Here is a 21,055-nt window from a genome sequence, read left to right as displayed (position 1 = left end):
ACCAAACAACAGATTTACATTAAGATTTTATAATACAAAATGCAAGTCATGCAGTGTGCAACTCCCATGCTCATAGAAATATATGCTTATACGTGGGAATAAGTCCTTTAATATTTAATAGTGTCTAAAATTATTTGAACACCCTAGTATGAATTTGGAGGGCAAGCTAAGCGTGCACCCTTATTCCTCTGTGGAACACAGGCTGCACTGATACTAAGTTGCACAGGTTCCTCATCTGTCGTGTTTGATACACTGAAACATTTTGTTTATTCGGTAATACTCTTAAATTTTCTGAACAGAAGAATTTTCACTGCTTGTCTTTTGAGGCAGGTCCTGCTTGTCTAAATTGATCTCCTTCTATGGCAAGGTGACCTGCCTAGGGGATGAGGGAAAGGATGTGGATGTCGTCTACCTGAACTTTACTAAGGCCTTTGACACTGTTTTCCTCTACTGGAGAAGCTGGCTGCTTGTGGCTTGGGTGGGTGCACTGTTCACTGGGTAAAACACTGGCTGAATGACCAAGCCCAGAGAGTGGTGGGGAATGGAGTCACATCCAGCTGGGGGCTGGTCATAAGTGGTGTTCTCCAAGGATCATTTTGGGACCAGTTCTGTTTAATATCTTTATCGATGATCTGGATGAGAGGACCAAGTGCATCCTCAGTCAGCTTGCAGCTGATACCAAGTGGGGCAAGAGTGTTGATCTGCTGGAGGGCAGGAAGAGTCTGCAGAGGGATCTGGACAGGCTGGATCAAAGGGCCAGGGCCAATTGTATGAGATTCAACAAGTCAGAGCTCTTGGACCCCCCACGACAAGAAAGACATTGAGGGGCTGGAGCGTGTCCAGAGAAGGGCACCGGAGCTGGGGAAGGGTCTGGAGCACAAGTCCTGTGAGGAGCAGCTGAGGGAGCTGGGGGTGTTTAGCCTGGAGAAAAGGAGGATCAGGGGAGACCTTACTGCTCTCTAAAACTGCCTGAAAGGAGGCTGTAGCCTGGTGGGGGTCAGTGTCTCCTCGTAAGTAACAAATGACAGTACAAGAGGAAATTGCCTCAGGTTGCCCCAGAAAAAGGTTAAATTGGATATTAGGGAGAATTTCTTCACTAAAAGGTTTGTCAAGCCCTGAAACAGGCTGCCCAGGAAAGTAGTAGTCACCATCCCTGGAGGTATTTAAAAGGTGTGCAGATGTGGCACTTAGGGACATGGATTAGTGATGGATTTGGCAGTGCTGTGTTAACTGTTGGACTTGAGGATTTTAAACCTTTTCTAACCTAAATGATTCCATGGTTAATCTACAGAATCAGAGATGTGAGCATTAATCCATTTCTCACGCTGCAATTTTATCCCATTTGAGGCTATAACCCTTTCAGACAGAAAAAGCTACACAGCATTTTCCATCCTCCTTTTCTGTTTGGTTTTTTTGGTGTGGGTTTTTTTTTTGTTTTTTGGGTTTTTTAACATGCTTCACTAGCTATAGCCTCCAATTTTACAGAAAGTCTGCTTTTCAGAGAAAGCTGAAAAGCCTGACAGACTGTGATTTGCTGCAGAGTATCACTAAATTACAGCCATAATGTTTTTAACTTCTCTATAGCCTCAGAAGAGTTTAGAGCAGCACAACACAGGCTGCGGCAAAGCCGAGCAATTTTATATTAAAAAAAAAATGTTTTTAAGATCCAAGGTGCACAATACATTCAAAGTAAACCATTTTTGCACTTTATCTAAAGGCAGTCAAGAGCTCCATGCAATGTTATTTGGGTGAGGGGATGGGGGTCGAATGAACTTTCATTTTCATTAAGGCTTTGTTCTTCTTGCCAAACACAGGATGGGGGTGAGCTGCTGATGTCCCACACCTGCTCCTTGTCATCTTTGTGCTGGCTGTGGCAGCTCTCACAGCACAGGAGCAACGTACCTGGGCTTGCACCCGCACTGTTCTCAGCTCCAGGTGCTCCACCAGATGAAGGCAAGCCCAGAACTGGAGCTGGGGAACTACATGATCCTTAAGTTCCCTACCAACCTAAGCCTTTCTGTGATTCTATCTCTGCTTCCATAGTTAGTGTAGACTGCACATGTCACCACCAGGTTATTCAACCTACTTGGTCCTACGGCTAAATACACCCTTATCTGAGAGGCATTGATAAAGGAAAATTACTGTGGGCCACGTCCTCCTCTTCAGATCACACAGCCTTCAAGAACAGCCCAATGCAGGCAGCCCTGGGATGCTAGTTCAGCTCTGCAAAGATGCCACATTAACAAAAATGACTGCATAGATTTGCAGAAACACATACAGTATGACTCGCTCCCTTGTCCTTACCCCAGGAGATTTCAAGTCTCTGCCAACACAAGGCCAGAGCTTCTAAACAAGATGATTTGGATGCAGGTTTTTTATGTTCAAGAGAAGGCAAGGCATTGGATTTTCCTTAATCATGTCTAAAGAAACAGCTGACCTGCTTTTGCTCAAATTTCTCCAGAAAACTTCAGTATAAAATAAATGGCTCACATGTAAAACTTCAGTGCAGATGTCTAACGTTTAGCAGAAATATGTTTAATTTAATATAAGGACCGATTTAGGGGTAGAGTGTGTATCTATGTATGTGGCATCATCTTGCATAGTTCAGGCCCCCATTCCTCACTGTTTTAAAAATATATTTTACCAGACTGAAGGGAGTGCAAGGGGGAAAGGGGATGAAAGACTCAAATGCAGTAAAATATTGAGTGCAAGGGTTCTTGTCTAAAAATAGTGAAGCATTTGTCCTGTGCTAAGCATATGAACACCACTGGGATCAGAAAAGATAATTCAGGCGATTTTGTGTTTGAGTTGTTTGGGGGTTTTTTCTCCCTTTGTGTGGTATTTTAAAAAAAATATTATTGTCAAGTCACAGAATGGTTTGGGTTGGAAGGGACCTTAAAGTTAGTCTAGTCCTAACTCCACTGCCATGAGCAGGGACACCTTCCACTAGATCAGGTTGTTCATAGCCCCACTTAACCTGGCCTTGAACACTTCTAGGGATGGGGCATCCACAACTTCTCTGGGAAACCTGTTTCAGTGCCTCACCATCCTCACCGTAAAGAATTTCTTCCTAACATCTAATCTAAACCTACTCTTTCAATTTTAATCAATTCCCTCTCCTCCTGTCACTACAGGCTCTTGTAAAACTCCCTCTCCAGATGTCTTGTAGGCTGCCTTCATGTACTGGAAGGACAAGATCACTCAAAATATGACCTAAAGTTCAGGGTCCTGAAGCAAGGAGAAGTCATTTGCACCTCTGTTCTCTCTCTCTTCTGAAGGTCAACATTTCTTCAGAGGCCAAAGGCATGCCATGAAGAGAATCAGAGGGCAATCTCTGGTGTTATACAAAATAATAATTTCTTGTTTTCTCCTGAAATCATTCCATCCATTTTCCCAAGGGTCCAACACTGAGAAGCTAGAATTTGGATCATCCTGACTGCTAAACATTCCAAGTACTGATGTCCACAGGACAGGCTCTGAGCTGTGCACATTTACATCCTGCAGTTTTTCCTCATATGTCACCTTCACTAATTTTGCTATTGCTGTTTTTTTTTCTGTATTTCAGCTATCAGCATCCTGTGTAACACAAGAGTACCAGTGCTGTGACACCCTCCTCAGATGGCAGCCTCTCAGAAAGGCCTCACATCCACTTGAAGCAGCTGGTCTTTCATCCCTCCCTTTGAACAGCATGTAGGCAGGGCCAAGAGACACCCCTGGAAAAGCTCTGTGCTCACTTCCAGAAAAAATTCAAAGGGCTTCTCACCTATGAGAATGAGGGGTTCTCTTCGTTTTGTTTCTGTTATTTTCTTCCCTTCTTTAATTGCTGGGTCACCATTTTTAGAATTCTTGGTAGTGTGGTCACCATCACAACAGTTGTCTCTCAGCCAGACCTTGGGACCACGTTATCTGTTGATGCTGATGACCACTTAAAGAAAAGTAGCTATCAATTTATGGATGCCCATTTTTAATTATGTATGTCAACTTCAAGCTTGGGAAGAGGAGTGAACCTCAGACTGATCACCTGGCTAATACAGGTCTCAACTTACCTCCTAGTGACTCCTGACCTAGACATCTTGTGCCTTAAGCTAGGAAATGAGAGGTAAAGCAACCACAAAAGTGTTATCATCTACTCTTGAAATACACGCTTGTAAATTTAATGGTTGATTGTCAATCTCTTCTTACAGTAATAAATATCTTCTTACAATAATAAATATAAATAAATATAGTAAAAAAGTGATGTTATATCATTAAAACTTCTGTTTGGATAATTAAAGGCAGTTTTAAAATGCAAACCAGTACATGTTTATATCAGCTAAACCAGGATGTTTTCTTCCCTACTCAAAAGGCCACATACAGCCTTTCTAAGAAGCCATCACTGTCCCTGCCAGGATCCCTGGTTTGGTGGTATTTTATCCCAGGGGAAATGACCCCCATAAATCCATGCATTGACAATATACTAAGACAGAACCAGCTAGATAAAAAACTTGGGACAAGTCACCATTAAAAAATCATTCATTCTTACATTTGTTTTTTTACGGCAAAGCTAAAATGAGAATTTTATGCTGAGAGACAGGATTCGTCTTCAAACTGTGTGCCACAAAAACTATGGAGAACCAGTTCTCCATGGACCTAGGCACTGAGGAAATCAGTAATTCCCACTTGCTCTGTAAGGAAACTATGAACTTACTGTGGATTTATATCTGGATTAATCCTTTTCAGCTCCATGATGTCATCTATTGTTTTTTCAATAGCATCAGGGTGAACATTTACTGATGTTTGCAGCCGCTAAAAAGAGGTTTTAAACACACATTAATTCCTTTAGAAGCTATTACTCAACAGAAGTTAACAATGCTAAATTTGATACCTGAAAGCTTCTACATTAAGAGCCCAGAAGACCCAACTCAACACATGTGCGTATCTTTCCAAACTATTCAACCCTACTGACTCATTTCAGAGCACTTGCCCCATAAGAACTTGAGTCTCTTGGCCCTTGTAGTCAGTTTATTGCATTTCTGTAGTAGCTGTCAGTGAAGATGATCAAAGGCCTCAGTGCAGATCAAGAAGCAGCTTCAGACCATCCCCCTAATTACACTGGAATTTCTAGCCTTCATTTGACATTCCCTCTCTCCACATGTTGCAGTAACACAGCAAAACATTCTTTCCTTTCTTTCACACATAATTGCTATTTGTAGAAATGCCCCTGGAAGTTCAGTATTCAAAAACCAACATGCCATCTGAAAATTTAAGAGGTTCAACTTTCTTGTGCTTTGTCTCAGAACTACAGACTTGCTTAAATGCAAGCTTTTAAATAAGATTCTGCCTTTCTGTTTGTGCTAGAAATACATTTGGAAGTACTATGCTGAACTAAGAGCTCCATGACATCATTTTTGCTAATGCTGAGGTAAGCTTTTCAACATCACTGACTCTTGTGACAGAATTTAAAGGCTGAAAGATGCTACTTAACATATACACAAATGCCTTAGAGAAGAATTTAGATTAGCATAACCACTAGTACAGTAAAAGGATGAAGTGAGAGAGGCTTGTCCCCATTAATGCATTTAAAAGGAAAGGAGGGAACAAAGTTGGGAAAGTTCCTTTCCAGACAAAAACTTACTTTTTTCTTCTAAGTTTGCAAGTGACTGACTGCAGATTACAGATATTCTAAGACAGGATGAGGAATCAAGCCAAGAACCATAGATTACAACACTTCACTCTCATCATCTCCACCACGGCAAATTTTTCCCTTGATTCCATCCTTGCCACGGTGGGCCTGTCCCTGGAACACAGGACACTCTACCTGACTTTGCAAGATCAACTGCTATTGCAGACACAAGACCCTCTTCAGTGGAAAATGGTTTTAATGTAAAATCATATCAAATCTTAAAGTGATTTTTTGGGGTGAGCAAAGAGCAGACTGAACAAACCAACAGCACAGGACACAATAGAAAAGGTGAATAACAAGATCTTTCACTCACCTTGCTTTTTGAACCTTTCAGGGATGCCTCTGTAAGGGAACAGTATTTGAAAGCATCATGTCAGACGAGCATTTTGACATTGGATCAATTTAACAACTTACTTCTGATAACAATGGCATGCTATTTTTAGCACACGGAGAAAGTTACAAAGGTGTGCAGAACTAAATATTTTGCAGTTACCTATTTTCATAGTTCTGGCAGCTCCAGGTTTGGTATTGTAACAGATCCTTTGCAATTCACATTGACCTGTTAGTTTCCTGACCACAAATTTCAGGCAGCGCCACAAGCATTTGCAGTAGAAGTACAGGCATACCTGGACAAACATCCTGGCAAAAGAGGAAGACTGAAAATAAGAGTCTGGAGCAGAGTTTATTTCAACCTGTTAACCACCCAAACAGAAAAGACTTCCTCACCCCAAACTCCCATTGCCTAAGGGCACCTTTAGAGCAAAAGCAGCAAACACACTACAAACATTTATGCCAGTAAATGTTAAATGGCGCTTTTCAGTATTAGCCAGCGAAACAACCCACACAGAAAGCACCACAACTACAAGCACAGAATAAGTAAACTCCAGAGGTTTCAAAAGAGTACTTATAGAAAACTCTTTGCCCTCTTAACATAGAAGACTGTATAGTTCCTACCGATGCTTTGGGGAAACAGGACTACATGAGCAGGCAGTACAGCTCACCCTGATACGATGGATGCTGAGAATCCAAGAAGACACTACACCCCAGCTTAGTTTTGCCTCAGCAACCATCTGCTCCAAGAAGAGTGGTTAGTTATCCTGACAAACTTGACATGCTGAGAGCATTCATGTCAGGTCCCCAAGAATGAAAATTAATGCAATCAAAGCTTCCTCCCTTTCAAAAGAAAAGGTGCTTAAGGACCTGTCCTGAGGATTGCCAGTTCTTCCCAAGATCAGCTGTTACACAGCACTGATGCTGCACAATTTCTCAAAGTATAGAACTGACAGTAAGCCAAGAAAGCCTTTATTTAGCTACTGCAACTAGTTTTGAGCCTCAGCAACAGAAGACAGACTTTGACAAACTGGATGTATTTCAGTGGAGATGGTAGGGCTGGAGCAGAAACCCTGTGAGGAGAGGCTGGGAGAGATGGGCTTGTTCCACCTGAAGCAGAGACAGGGGATCTAGCAGCAGCCCCCACTGCCTGTGGGAAGATCTTGGAGGAAACAGAGCTGGGCTCTTGACAGTGCAGGGCCAGTAGACAAGGGACAATAGTCCTAAGCTGAAACACAAGAGAATCAGCTTGGTGAAGAGAAGCTTTTTCCCCTCGAGGACAGTCAGGTAGTGGCACAGGCTGCCCAGAGAGGCTGTGAAGTCTCCTTCCTCAGTTTTTTAATCCTTGACTGGAAGAAGCCCCAAGTAGCCCAGTCTGGCCTCAGTGCTAACCCTGCTGTGAGAAGGAGGTTGGACCAGAGGCCTGCTAAGGTCCCTCCCAGGTTCAGCTGGGATCCTACAAAAGCCCACGTACATGAGAAACACTCTATTTTAAACTTGATTAGCATTACAGCTGCTACCAAAGCCCACATACTGCTACCCCAATTACACAACACACCCCAAACCCATACTTTTTATGGGAAACAACTTATTTGGAAATATTTTATCTTTCTTGTTTTTCTGGCTATGATGGCACAGATCCTGCCATGTTACCCAACTATCTGTCAACCTCCTGGGGTGCACATGGATCCATCCACAGTCCCTGGGTTCAGAAACACATCCCATAAAAGACAAATTGCGAAGAACTAACAGTAGGAACATTGCCATTTGGGCCTGGTCCTTGGTTACAAGTGGTTCTGCTAGAACAGGGGGATGGAGTAGATGACCTCCACATGTGTCTTCCAATCTCAACCTCTCTGTGATCATATTCTGTGATTATATTATAGGAAAACATCAATACAACTTTGATATGCTAGCTTGCCAATAAATATTCACAAATAGTTTGGTCCATTATGTTCTAAGCCTGTGTGTATGAATATTCGTCATTAGCCAATTATTTTCTGCGGTTGATGCTTTCAAAGGACAGTTATTTCTTAGGAGAATCTATTATCCTTTTCAATAGACTGCAGTGATTATTTCAAAATACTGAATTCCAGATACTCAAATCAGTTATAAATACGTATATGTATGTATGTAAAGCTTGAAGAGCTCCATCACTTGCTAAAAACTTCCTGGAGGGCATGGTGTAGAAGGATGTTCAAGGAAGGGAAGATGAATTAATGCGTGTTAATGTCCACACAGGAGTTTAATCTGCTTTATGTTAGCTTCAGCTTAATCATCTTTGAAGGGGGATTAAGCTATGGGAACTAAAGACATTTTATGTCTAAATGGAAAGCATCCACACAAGTATTTAAAATGCTTTAAAAGCATCCACTTTATCTTCACACTTTTAGGTAATTCACTTAGTACTCCCAAATGCCTGCATGCAGGCAAGCCTCCTTGGTTTTATGCAACAGGAAGCCTCTATTTTAGATATAAGTTGACACCTAAAGAATGGGGAATCAGTCCCATGATGGAATCAAGTTTTAGACAAAAAAAGAAGTTTCAGGTGCTAACATCAAAGTATTTGGGTACTCCCTCATCCCTGACTCAAGATGAGATCTGTTCAAGTGCCAGAACACACTACTGTGAGGAGCTAACTTGTGCTTCACAGCAGGTTATCACCTTCAATATTGAGAACAGCACCAAGTACCAGGAGGCAAGGCCATCATCAGGCAAGCAGCCATTTTTTAATTTTCCAACAGTCAGAAATAGAGTAATAGAATCAACACAGAATGATTTGGGCTGGAAGGGACCTTAAAGATCATCTTGTTCCAAACCCCCCAGTCATGGGCAGGGACACCTTCCACCAGACCAAGTTGCTCAAAACCCCATCCAACTGGCCTTGGGATATAAGTATATCAAATAATCAATCTCAGATAAAGTTAACAAATACCTTCAACTGCAGCCTTTAATAGTGGCTTGGAAAACCCCATAGGCTAACATTGGGCATTTTGGTTTTCCAGTAGACATCTGATATCAACCTTCACAGATCTGAGTAGTGCCACATCCTTGAAGAATTCAAATATAATCTATAGCCATTCCTTAGTTTCCTCAGCACAACTCAGCTCTGTAGTCAGGCTAAAGGCACAGGAAAACACCAAATTGAAAGGTGGAGTATGGTAAAACAAAGTCCTGAGTTTTCATCATAGATTTGTAGTAGGAATTAGAGTTGCTTTCTTTCAGTCTGCTTTGTTTCCAAATGTTAGGTCTCTTTTAAAGCAAAAAAATACAGAGAGCCCATTTATATGGAAGATGAGAGGAAAGACTCACTTAAAGTCATGTTAACAGTCCATGTAAGATTTCCTTCTAGTGAGCAAGATAGCTCCTGTAAAAACCACATGTCCTTTAAGAAAGTTCATGCCTATACTTAGTTGCCTCCAATGCTGAAACATGACAGCCCATTTCATTAAAAAACATTATGATTACTATATTGTGGATAATTGAATACTGCATGTTGTGGATAAGTTTTGGGGGCTTAGAGGAGGGAAGGTATCAGGTGCATTTGAATTACATATTTTTGCCTTAGGCTCAAGGACAGATTTGCAAATTGAAGGGAAGACTCCAAATGGGATAGAGCTGTGACCACATAATTGCAACCACTTTCTCCACTAAAGCTCTGCTTTGGCTGTGGTTTGCACAAAGATTAATAAAAATTAATCTACTAAAAACATGACGCTACAACACACAAGCACTCCTCCTGTGATTCACTAAAATATGCTTAGCAGCTATTACTAATAAACCAAACACACACTAATTTTGACTAGGTAGCTTATAGAAGAAAGTTAGCCTTTGTGGGTACCTTCAGTTTTCTACTACTCATCCATCTCAAGCTTACAATTGTTGAAACCTTCCATTTGTAACACGATAGACATAAAAAGTATCACAAGCTGTTTATAAAAGGGAATTCTTGCTTGCAGAAATCCTGTAATAAAAGCACACCAGTGATTACGCAAGACAAGTTTTATGCTAGCCCCTATGCACTTTAGCACAAAACACAGTGTATCAGGAACGGGAACCCCCAAAAGCACAGCATGAGCCACATGTCTGACTGTGGCACAGCAGCACTAATTTCTGGTTTGTTTCAGAGCTAACTTCCAAACCTCCTCTCCACTTAGTCTCCTCCGTAGTTTTTTTTCTTTGGTTTGTTATTCTTGTTTGTTTGTTCTGTGGGTTTTTCCCCACCTGCTTGCCTGTGCAGGTTTCTCAGCACAGAAAATAGTTTATGTGGTCATGTACCGCATTATTTCAGATCCTGAGGTGAGGTTTAAGAACAGAAGTATTCCAGGAATGAAGGCATTCCTCAGAAACTCACACTCTACTCTTTCCTATTTCAATCCAAGTTCCTTCTCCTGTATTCCAAGCAGCTGTAAAGAGCTGCATATTTGTGTTTATACATGCATTAAAACAGCTCATATGAACATTTATTCAAGTAAAACAAAGAAAAAACTGCATAATAAGATGTCAAATCAACATTTGGTTCCCTTGCCAAGGATGCTGTATGACAAACCCAATCAAGCAAACAATCTCTATCAGCAATAATGGGGCTCAGAAGAGATTCTGGAGAGCTCTCTTCCATGACAAAAAGGACAAAGAAAGGGGTTTCTACAATTGTTCAGATCCTTGCAAGACACAGAGCAATTTAGAGCCAAAACCAGCACAAAATAAGAGTACTGCTGCAGCAGTGACAGTACTTCTATTTTCCACAGCATGTGCTGCTCTGCCTGGGGAAAGCAAGCACGTGGCAGTGACCAGCAGAGAGCTCTGAGCACGTTGTTTCTCACCCTAACACTGCAAAGGGAAGGACATGAGTGGTTTTCAACAAGGCATTTCCAGGTTTGCCCTCAACTAGCCCAGCTGATGCTGGGACAGTGTGATGGAAATGGCACATGAGATGGCTATTAGAACTTACATCTCTCTCCAATGACAGTATGACATCACATTTTCATGGAAACTGGCTTTTTATTTAAAGGTGACTGGCCCTAAACAACCTTCTCCATGATAAACTGGCAGAAGCAAAATTGAACAAAACTTTCCAAAGTTGCCCAGAATTTCTGTGAAGCTCTTTCCTGTGTGATCTGTTCACCTAAACAGCAAGGTGTATGTATAATGCAACACAAAGTACTTCCTGAAGGGATGTAGGGATTAATTACTGTGCAACATTTTTGAAACTAATAAAATAAAAGGTGCTTATTCCCTCCCTCAGTAATTTCAGAATTTTAGTATTTTCAGAGCTAGTAACAAACATAGGTACTCCGGATAAAATGAAAAATTTCAACTAGATATTCAATGCTAGTTACTGGACTTAAAACTGGGGGGAAAGCAAGCAAACCCCTAAAACAAAAAAAAACCCCAAACCAAAAAGCCACCCCTACCAGAAAAACCCCAAACACAAAACAAACCCAAAACCAACCCCAAACCAAATCAAAAAAACGCACACCCCCAAAGCCCCTCTTTTAAAAGAATGAAACAAAAGTCACAAGTCACTGAGCATACTTACACATCATTTTCTTTCCTTTGTGTCCTGTTTTAGGTCCTATGGATACTAAAGATTGTTATTTTTCCTGAAGGACATACTCATCTCAGAAGAGAGTACAGTACATATCAGTATTTCCTTTCTGAGAATTCTGATTACAGTTTGAGAAGTCAAGGACACACGAGTCATGGCTGATAAGTTGTCCAAATGGGTGAGTAAGCAAGTGATACAACCCTGCTCATTAACTTGACTATCTTTGGTTTATGTGCATAATTTACAGTGTGTATACAAGGTCAACCAAGAAATGAGGTAGCAGTCACCATTTCTGCCATAGTCAGACCTGCTGTTACCTCCTTTAAAATACAAGAAATTGCTTTCATTCTGTGCCTTGGCAGACTTGACAACTGAAATCCACCTTATCTCCCCATTTAGACATGGGAGCAACTCACCGTGGCAACTGGGGAAGACATAAGAATAGATTTTAACAGCAGCTTTCCACACATTCACTGTTCTTGCTCTTTGCTGATTTGATTTTCATTTTATCTGATATGACTCCAGTACACTTAAAATCTGCTAGTGCTTACAGTCTGCTTTGCAGTAGATCAAGAAAAGATGTCAGATTTCTAGGATTTACTGAAAAAAACCTAAGGGTCTACTAGAGTTGGTTTTTCAAGTTATTATTTCAGATGTTTAAGATAAGTTACAGTCAAAGTAGAAGTGTTGTTGACAGATTCCTCAGAACCCCTTTACAACAAAAAGAGAAAGCCCTGAAAGATTAAGTATTTAACTGAGAAACAGCTTTATTTTTTCATAAGTAATATTTCAGATGTCAGAAATAATTCATATCAGAGCAAGCTGGTTTCGGTTTCCTTTCCGGAAAAGAAAAGAAACCTAAACCAGCTATTTTCATTTGGACATCACCTTGAATTGGAAATATGAGCATAAGAGTCTAAATTTAGGGATTTAGAGCTACTCCAACTACTACACTGTTTAACAGACAGACTCCTTCTCCAACCAAGTTGGGTGGGAGTGATGATCTGTTAGAGGTAGATCCCTCCAGGACCAGTTGTGTGAGGTTCAACAAGGCCAAGTGCCAGGTCCTGCACTGGGGTCACAACAACCCCAGGCAGTGCTACAGGCTGGGGGCAGTGCCTGGAAAGCTGCCTGGTGGAAAAGGACCTGGGGGTGCTGGTCAACAGCAGCTGAACATGATCCAGCTGTGCCCAGGTGGCCAAGAAGGCCAATGGCATCCTGGCCTGGATCAGCAGTGGTGTGGCCAGCAGGACCAGGGCAGTGACCGTCCCCCTGTACTCGGCACTGCTGAGGCCACACCTCCAATCCTGTGTTCAGTTCTGGGCCCCTCACTGCCAGAAAGACATTGAGGGGCTGGAGCGTGTCCAGAGAAGGGCACCGGAGCTGGGGAAGGGTCTGGAGCACAAGTCCTGTGAGGAGCAGCTGAGGGAGCTGGGGGTGTTCAGCCTGGAGAAAAGGAGGCTCAGGGGGGGAAACTCATCGCTCTCTGCAACCACCTGAAAGGAGGGTGTAGTTCTCCCAAGACAAGAGAAAACAGCTTCATGTTGTGCCAGGGAAGGTTTAGATTGAAAATTATTTAAAATTTCTTCACAAAAAGAATTGTCAAGCATTGGAACAGGCTCCCCAGGGAGGTGGTGAAATCACCATCCCTGGAGATATTTAAAGGAAGCATAGATGTGGCATTCAGGTGACATGGTTTAGTGGCAGACTTGACTGTGATGAGTTAATGGTTGGATTGAATGATCTTAAAAGTCTTTTCCAACCTAAGGAATTCTATGATTCTAAAGAAATGGAACAGGTTTTTCAGGTAGGCTGCAGAATCTCCATCCTTGGAGGTGCTCAAAATGTGTCTGGATGCAGCCCTGAGCAACCTGCCATAGCTGACCCTGCTTTGAGCGATGGGATAGGACTTGATGATTTCCAGAGCTGTCTCTCAACCTCACTAAACACTTACAGCAAGATGGATTTGAAATCCACTCTTCAAAGTTCTCCTTGGGTCTCCAGGTGAATATCTGCTGCATGAAGTTGCTACAGGTAAAGTACTGTCACTACTTAGAAAGCAAAGTCAAGGTTATCATAACTTCAGAGATGAAAGCCCTGTTCCTCTCACCATCTGTTTTATAGCATTTTCCATGTTGCAATCAACAAAATGACTTGCAGTTTGTGCAGACTTAACTCATTGGTTTTAAACACAAAGATAATCTATGCCATCAGCATCAGCTACTCTGGGGTCTGTTCCACGTTGTGCAACAAGGAGAACACTGTGCCACTGAGCAGTCCCTGCCACCGGAATTCTACATTTCAGCCGTGCTTTTGATCTTCAAAAACAGTTAAGGATGATTTAAGCTCCCAGGTGGTGCTGCTATTGGTAACAGATAAACACGGGGACACAATATACGTTAACTTGTTTATTTTCCAACTGATTTCCAAGCTGGAAGGCTTAGTATCCTTGTCTTGCACATATATGTCCCTGCAGTTCCACACTTCACTGCCTTATTCCCCATCACACAAACCTGTGACTGCAGGTTGCAACACATAGAGCAGAACTCATTATCCCCAGTAAGTGCTTTTCTTGGAGGATTTTTGCTTCTTAATCTCTCTGGTTTTCTTCTATATTTACAAAATATGGGGAGGATTGTATTAATTAATTAATTACCAATTCATGTCAAAGGATTAACATAATATAAGAGAATCCAGATGCTTGTAAGCAAACAGAAATAGCTTTTCTATTTCAACACTGTGTTCATATTTTTGGTGCTTTGTACTCTCCTCCCCCCCATCCCTTAATCCAACTTTCTGTTCACCATTTGGAATACTGGACTTTCTATAACAAAGTCCTAGACTGTCCTGTTTAGATAAGCAACTGTTTTTCAGAAGATCCACCTTGACTATTTAAGAGAATCTAGCACCACCAAGACTTTTCAAATCTTTTAGGATTCACTGACTTCGAGAATAACATGAAGAGAAGTAGAGGGTAGTTTCTCCATGATAGCCTCAGGAGCCCACATATTCAAAATAGCACTCTTCCTCCAACATGGAAAAATCATCAAGGGGCCAGGAGAGCTGAAGGTGAGCAGAACAAGTAGTTTAACAGGAAGAGAGCTGGCAGCTTCAAACTTGTCAACAACTCAGCTTCTCCATCAGGAGGGAGTAAAGTTACTTCATGTTCAGAAAATACCAGACCATTATGGGGGCAAGCTGTAACACCCTCTGTGATCCCAGCCAGAGGTTCTAGCCCCTCTCACAGGATGGTAGAGTCCACTTTACGAAGGACTCATGAACCAAATCCCACATGGCATCAATTTGAGACCTTGGGTCAGGCTGCTGAACAAGTCTGTACAGAGAAAAAAGGTAAAAATTATAGAGACAGGACTGTTGAGAAGGAAATAATTAGGAGGATTCCAGAAGAAAGGCTCTGACATGAGATTACAAAATTGTAAAGGGAAAAAGCAGTGAAGGATGTTAGTCAGGCTACTTGTGAACTTTCAGGCCACTGGACCAACCCCAATGGAATTGGTGGAAGACCTGGGACCACCCAGGACCTGGGGCACAGAGCTGCAAGGATCAATTCTTTCCCTCCTGGCTGGTGCCTATCAGGTGGTGAGCACACCAATGTTTAAATTAAGGCTCAATTCAACCTTGGCTATGTTTTGTGGATGTTAGGAAACAAATAGTTGCTTTATACTTCTGGTCTATGTCCTGCTTACAGAGTCCTTTTGCAGCTGGTTCAAGATACCTGGGGAAGCTGGCCCAAACACTCCACAGAAATGCTTAAGCCATGTCTGTCTTGGCAACAAAACCATTACAGATGATCAGCCTAAAGGTAATGATGCTGATATGCATAGTGTGTAAGATTCTTTCCTACATGCAGTCTAAAAAGGGAGAAAAATATAGTGACAGATGCTCTATACAGAAGCATATGTTTCAGTCCTCTTGAAAAGATTCCTCCCATACAGACAGAATATGATTTCTTTGGTTTATACACAAATCAAGCTCTTGATCTGCATTAGTTTTGAGAAGTGTTCAAATCCCTCCACTAACTACAGAACAAATGCAACATGGGCTTTCTGCACCTTACATCTGTTGTCTGCAAGTCCCCCATTCCATCCCTGGTTTATAGGGAAACAACTGCAACCCATATATAGGAGCAAGTAATTAACATTTCTCCTGAAAATTGAACATAATCAGCTTCAAAAACACTTGCACATCTTCAGCAAGCTTCTCTGCTCTCACAAACAACACTCCGAAAATCCAGAGAGTGGACAAGAGCAGGAAGGAAAAAACCCGATGTTTTTCAAGCTCTGCTCTACATTACTATTTCTTCTATTTTCCCCTGACATATCAGGCACTACTGATTTGATACATCACTGCTCCAATCCCACAAGACAGTTCCTACATTCTTTGCTTCTAAAAAGAACTGCAAAGGAAAATTTAAATTAAAATAGCTTTAATTAAATAGTGAAATCTAGGTGAATGGGAAGCAGTCTAGTATAAACTAGTTTACACCTTCTGTAATACTTGTAACAGCTAAACCACTTAGCTCACTGCAGCATAGAAGTAATTAGGATAATTCAACACTTTTGAGAAAATACAGAACAGTTACCTCAGGAAGTGTTTCATGGTGATGGTTTGGTTGGTGTTTCTAGAGCTGTAATATATTGATCACTGATGACCTCTTCTTCACAGGTGATATTAGTGCTGTAGAAATAGAATTGAGACTTATTTACTGATAGAAAAAAAAAAGTGATACTTCAGTTTTTTAAAATTGCTCTTGAAACAAACACCCATGGAAATACAAGGGAAATACGTTAAGAAAAAATCTCATGTAAATAAAAACAAAATAAAAAATAAGGCGTTCACACTTCAGCCTGAGCACATACTTTGACCAGACAATGTACCTGTGTGTTTTTTCAGAGAAGTAAAAAACTTGAATGAGAATACAGAAATAAGTGAGAAGGCTTGAAGAAGTACCTAGACATTTTCAAACACTTGTGTTCTTTGAACACCTGTCTGGTTCACAGCAGCTCCCAAGTGGCAGCTTCAAGAGACATTCAGTTCACTCTGCTGTTGGAAGTCCTCTCTTCACCATAATTTGCATGCTACATACCACAGAACAGTAAAATATGCAGAGTTGGAAGGGACCTAGAAGGATTATCGGGTCTAACTCCTGGCCCTGCTCAGGACACCCCAAGAGTCACACCATGTGCCTGAGAGTGTTGCCCAAACACTTCTTTAATTCACAGTTCTTAAAATACAGTTGACCGGGCTGCCCATTGGTTCTGTGATCTAGTGTCCTACAGTTAATGTTCATTAATGTTCATTAATGTTCATGAGAGTTCCAGCAGAGGAGAACAGGAAGAATTCGTGAAGAAATTTCATAAATATAACCCTGTCTACGTACTGCAGACTCTCCCCAGTCACCACCTCTTTACTTTAAGTTTCTAAAATTAAGTATGCACATACAAGTGGTATTTGACTAAAAGATGCAGACTTTTCAAATTACTGTACTTCATGTCCTGTAAAAGGCATTAAAACTTTTTTACTTGCTGCCAGAAAATGGGACACTGCTACACATGTCTGTTATTGGGACAACTTAATCCAACACTTAAAGGGAACAAGACCATGCTTTTGAGCTCTGTACTAGTACAAACCACACACAAAGGCCTGAATGAAAGTTCTTTCATTAAGAAATCATTTAAGACCCCATTTTTCCTTAGCACTGCATGTTGAAAAGTGCTGAAGGCCTTAAGAAGTCTGACTTCTTTTGTCACAAATTTATAAATCTAGAGAACCTCAAACCTGTTTTCTTCTGCAGGATGTATCAGCACTGATAGAATAAAAATCTTCTTGCCCTACCATGTTCTCATATTCTTTCCTCTTTGTAACTTGCAAGTTTTATATTGTGCTATTGCCTGCTGACAAGAACAGAACAAGCATTTAAGTTCAGAAAAATACAGCTATCTTGTTGGGTTACATCACATACAGCTTGCTAAAAATATACAATCCCTGAACTGTGAAAGCTTCCTTCATTTATATTGTTTTTGACTGGCTGAATCATGTTGCTGTCCTCTGAATACAGCTGTAATTGGTGCTGGCTGCAGTGACACCTGCTTGCAAGGGCAGAGAGATGCTAACTCTGGTTCATTAATGAACACAAGAGGCAGGCTCCAAACACTTCCTGCTATAGCTTTTGATAGGTCTTCTACGACAGCGAGTACAGAAGATAGGCAAAAACTGGAGGGGATGTAACCTGCTCCCCTTCTCCAGTCTAATAATTTGCTGTTTAAAAGATACAGTTTGTGAAAGATTCTCACAGCTGAGTCTCAGCGTTTTAACATCAACTTGAACAAAGGAAGTTCCACCACAAAATTTGACCCATAAGGGCATCAGTGTAAGGAACACACCAGAAGTGCCAGAAGCTGTCAAATCAACCCCCTCTAAAAATGCTAGTCTCAGCCTCTGAGGTCAGCTCCTTCTTGATTCTGACCAAGGTCCTTGCTGAAAATTATGCTGCTTCGTTATTACTGCTTTAAAGGGAAGAGAAGTTCCACTTCCTGCACCTTCAGAAATGGCTCATACAAGCATGGCACGGTAGGAGCTTCAAGATACTATCTCTTCAAGAATAGTTACCAGCTACAGACAATTATAAATTATAAATTTGTTTTGAATGCTCATTAAAAATTAGAGCATCTCTGTAGCTCTTCAGAGACACTTGTCTTCTATGCAAAAAGCTAAACTCAAAGGAAGGTAGTTGATTGAAAAAAAAAAAGAAAAGCTAAGTGACACAACAAGCATGACAAGTGGTTAAAAGCGCCTATTTTGGATGTCTTCAAAAGCCCACACTTGAAATTACAAGAATAAATTTTCCTTGCTCTCTCTCCCTTTTAATTAAAATGTATGTGGGGAAGCCTATGGAAAGAAACTTTACAGCTGAAGACCTGATGCCATAGAAGTCAGTATCAAAGCCCTTCAACTTGGAGAGAACGTGCTCACCCTGCAAGTTCAACAGCCAGCTCCCTACAGTACAGTCCCAGCTAATAACTGGGTCCATAGGAAGGCCATGGCCTCAAAAGCAGTTTCCTCCACAGGGGCACAAAGCAATCAACTTCCACCTGACTCTGTTAACAAGAGGGCTTCAAGATCTACAGGCAAGACTTCCAACTCAAACAAAAGTACAGGGTATCTATGCTGCTGTCTTGGTTCATAAGGTAAAAAGTTTAATTTTTGTGTGTGGAACACAGCCTTTCTAAATGCTGTCACCTGCTAAGTACGGAGATAGAAAGCAATGCCATGCTCTCCAGTTCTTGCAACAATTCACTTCTGTGAACACACACGTACACATGACATTAAGCTATTTACATCCAGGCTAGACTGAGAAGCTGAATCAGAAGGTGAGAATTTACAGTCATCTTTAAACAAGTAGGACTGGAGGGCAGCATTCTCTATTTCCATATACCTCCTTAAGTGATCCTCTAGTGGAGTTCAGTAAAGATTTTCTGTGAAGAAAATGGTATTTAAACTCTTTAAAAAGATTGTTACTACAATTTACAGCTAAGTTCAACTATTCATAAACCTGTAAAGCCAGAAGACCTAATTTCTGCCAATGTCTTTTTATCTCAAAATGTAATAGACTTCTCATAGATGAAACTTTACTTCCAGTGAGGTTGTTCTAGCATCCCAGTGAACAGGAAGAACAGCCCTAGCTTAGAATGGTATGTTCTATCAGCAGTTCAGAATTTACCCAAAAACTCACTTGCCATTAAGTGTGCTTAGAAAAAACCCAACCCAAACCAAAAAGCCACACATTCATTTTTATTCAGGGAGAAGGACTTGACTTCCAGCCTCCTGTTTTCTTTAAGAAAGACCTTCCTCAGCAAGTTGGATGTCTGCAGATCAGGAAGGCTTTCAAGGTCCACTTGTAGGAAAGAAAGACACATGAGAAAAAAGATTCTCATCAACAAGCGATAATCTTGTTGATAAATGTTTATGAGTTTGCTGAAAGAAAGGGCACAACAATTGTACAATTCAGTTGAGGAGCTGACAGCAGTTATGGATTTGGAGAGACTGAAATACAAAATTCTGAAGACTCAACAGCAGGACACCCAGAGACAGCAAGTGCTGGGGAGCAGCCAGTTTGCCCCAGCACCCACCCACTGCTCAGAGCCTGAGTTTGTGCTTTTACATGGTTTCACTCACATGAACTTGTAGCTGTGGGTTGTTTTACGGCTTAAGAAAATGTTCCAGCTTCATGCTATACACACAGTTTCTCACTAAGGAACCCTCAAGATACTTCTCTTCTTCTGTGGTCAGTTTGTCAGCCTTTCCTGATTTTAAGTCATGCAGCTGAAATAAGTCTAAAGACAAGTAGATTTGACTTCGTTAGCAATTTTCCATTAACTTCATAGAAGTTAATTGAACCTGCAACTACAGAAGCCTCTAGACTCAATGTTTGAAGGGCACCTTTGAATGCTCTTTGACAGGAAGAGACTCATTCATGTTCTAAGCCTCTATATTGAGAATGATGGGGTGAGGATCAAGTTTGGATTTCCCATACGCTCAAGTTTTCAGCTTGCAGGACTTTATCCCATACCACATCACTTCCACAAAGCAGCTTCCTACTCCCTCCAACAACACACCCACGTACCCATCCATTGCCAATTGTTTCATCCACTTTATTTTAAACTAGACAGCAGTTTCCCCTCCTAAAACTAACCACAGCTTTTCTTGGAAGAAAAGCAGTACTACTATAATCACATAGAACAGCAAAAGACCTCTTGCAAGATCTGTCTGAAAATATAAAACAAGCTTTCCTTAAATAAACACCAGCTATTTGAATTTCTTGTGACTATGATCTTTTTAGTAGTATAGCAAGACATGCTTCAATCTGAAAGGTTAACAGTTGCTGGAGGCTTAAAGAAAACAAGAGTAAGCCTTAAACATCACTTCTTTATCTAAAGCTGAGGCTTTGCTTTGTTTGTCTTCAATAAAACTGCAGATACAGCTGCAGGGAAAAGTTGTGTTATTTAATATAAAGCACCATACTTTCAGAATAAAATATAAACCCAAGGTAGTTTCCTTCACAATTTTTGTTTTGCAAGCTAATGGGTATTTGCAACCTGGTATATTGCAAACACTTTAAAATGTATATTCCAATTATAAAGAAAGATTAGGTTTGCTGAAGAAAAAAATAAATCAGAAACATAAATGTGAGCAGGCTGGATATAATATTGGATATATATAATATAATATCTTTTGTTTACATGTATCATTAGATTACCAAAAAAACCCGAAACCAAGTAATTTATTTTTAAGTTCAGTTGTTGCAGTTTTAAAGTACTTTCTTCTGAATGCCACCACCATGAAGTTGATTTCAGGTTGCCACTTTTCTTTCCAGTGGTATCCTGGGTTGGCATCTACTCCTCATTCACCTCAAAAGCCTACATTTACTTATTTTTGAGGGACAATAGGCTTGAGCCTTACGTCACCGAAAGTGTTTTGCTACTGTGTATTCCTTT

General features: G+C 40.9%; 1 protein-coding gene across 4 annotated transcripts in view; it reads right to left on the bottom strand.

Annotated features, from left to right (window-relative positions):
• The window catches only part of ELMOD1 (ELMO domain containing 1), a 43,575-nt gene that overhangs the window by 12,003 nt on the left and 10,517 nt on the right, over positions 1-21,055 (bottom strand). For 3 of the 4 annotated variants that reach the window (XM_042023836.1, XM_042023840.1, XM_042023838.1), the window contains exons 2-5: positions 16,144-16,238; positions 6,156-6,301; positions 5,976-6,004; positions 4,688-4,785 (exon numbers count right to left, since the gene is read on the bottom strand). In XM_042023836.1, coding sequence (XP_041879770.1) covers positions 4,688-4,785; positions 5,976-6,004; positions 6,156-6,301; positions 16,144-16,160 — 290 coding nt within the window. In that variant the 5' untranslated portion in view covers positions 16,161-16,238. Of the gene's footprint in view, positions 1-4,687; positions 4,786-5,975; positions 6,005-6,155; positions 6,302-9,833; positions 9,957-16,143; positions 16,239-21,055 lie in introns of those variants that run through there. The other variant, XM_042023839.1, reaches the window with a different exon arrangement.

This window comes from Corvus kubaryi, unplaced genomic scaffold, assembly GCF_017639235.1.
Source record: "Corvus kubaryi isolate FWS band 111438036 unplaced genomic scaffold, C.kubaryi_AGA036_p1.0 37256, whole genome shotgun sequence".
Taxonomy (NCBI): Eukaryota; Metazoa; Chordata; class Aves; order Passeriformes; family Corvidae; genus Corvus; species Corvus kubaryi.
This window is presented reverse-complemented; position numbering and strand designations above follow the sequence as displayed.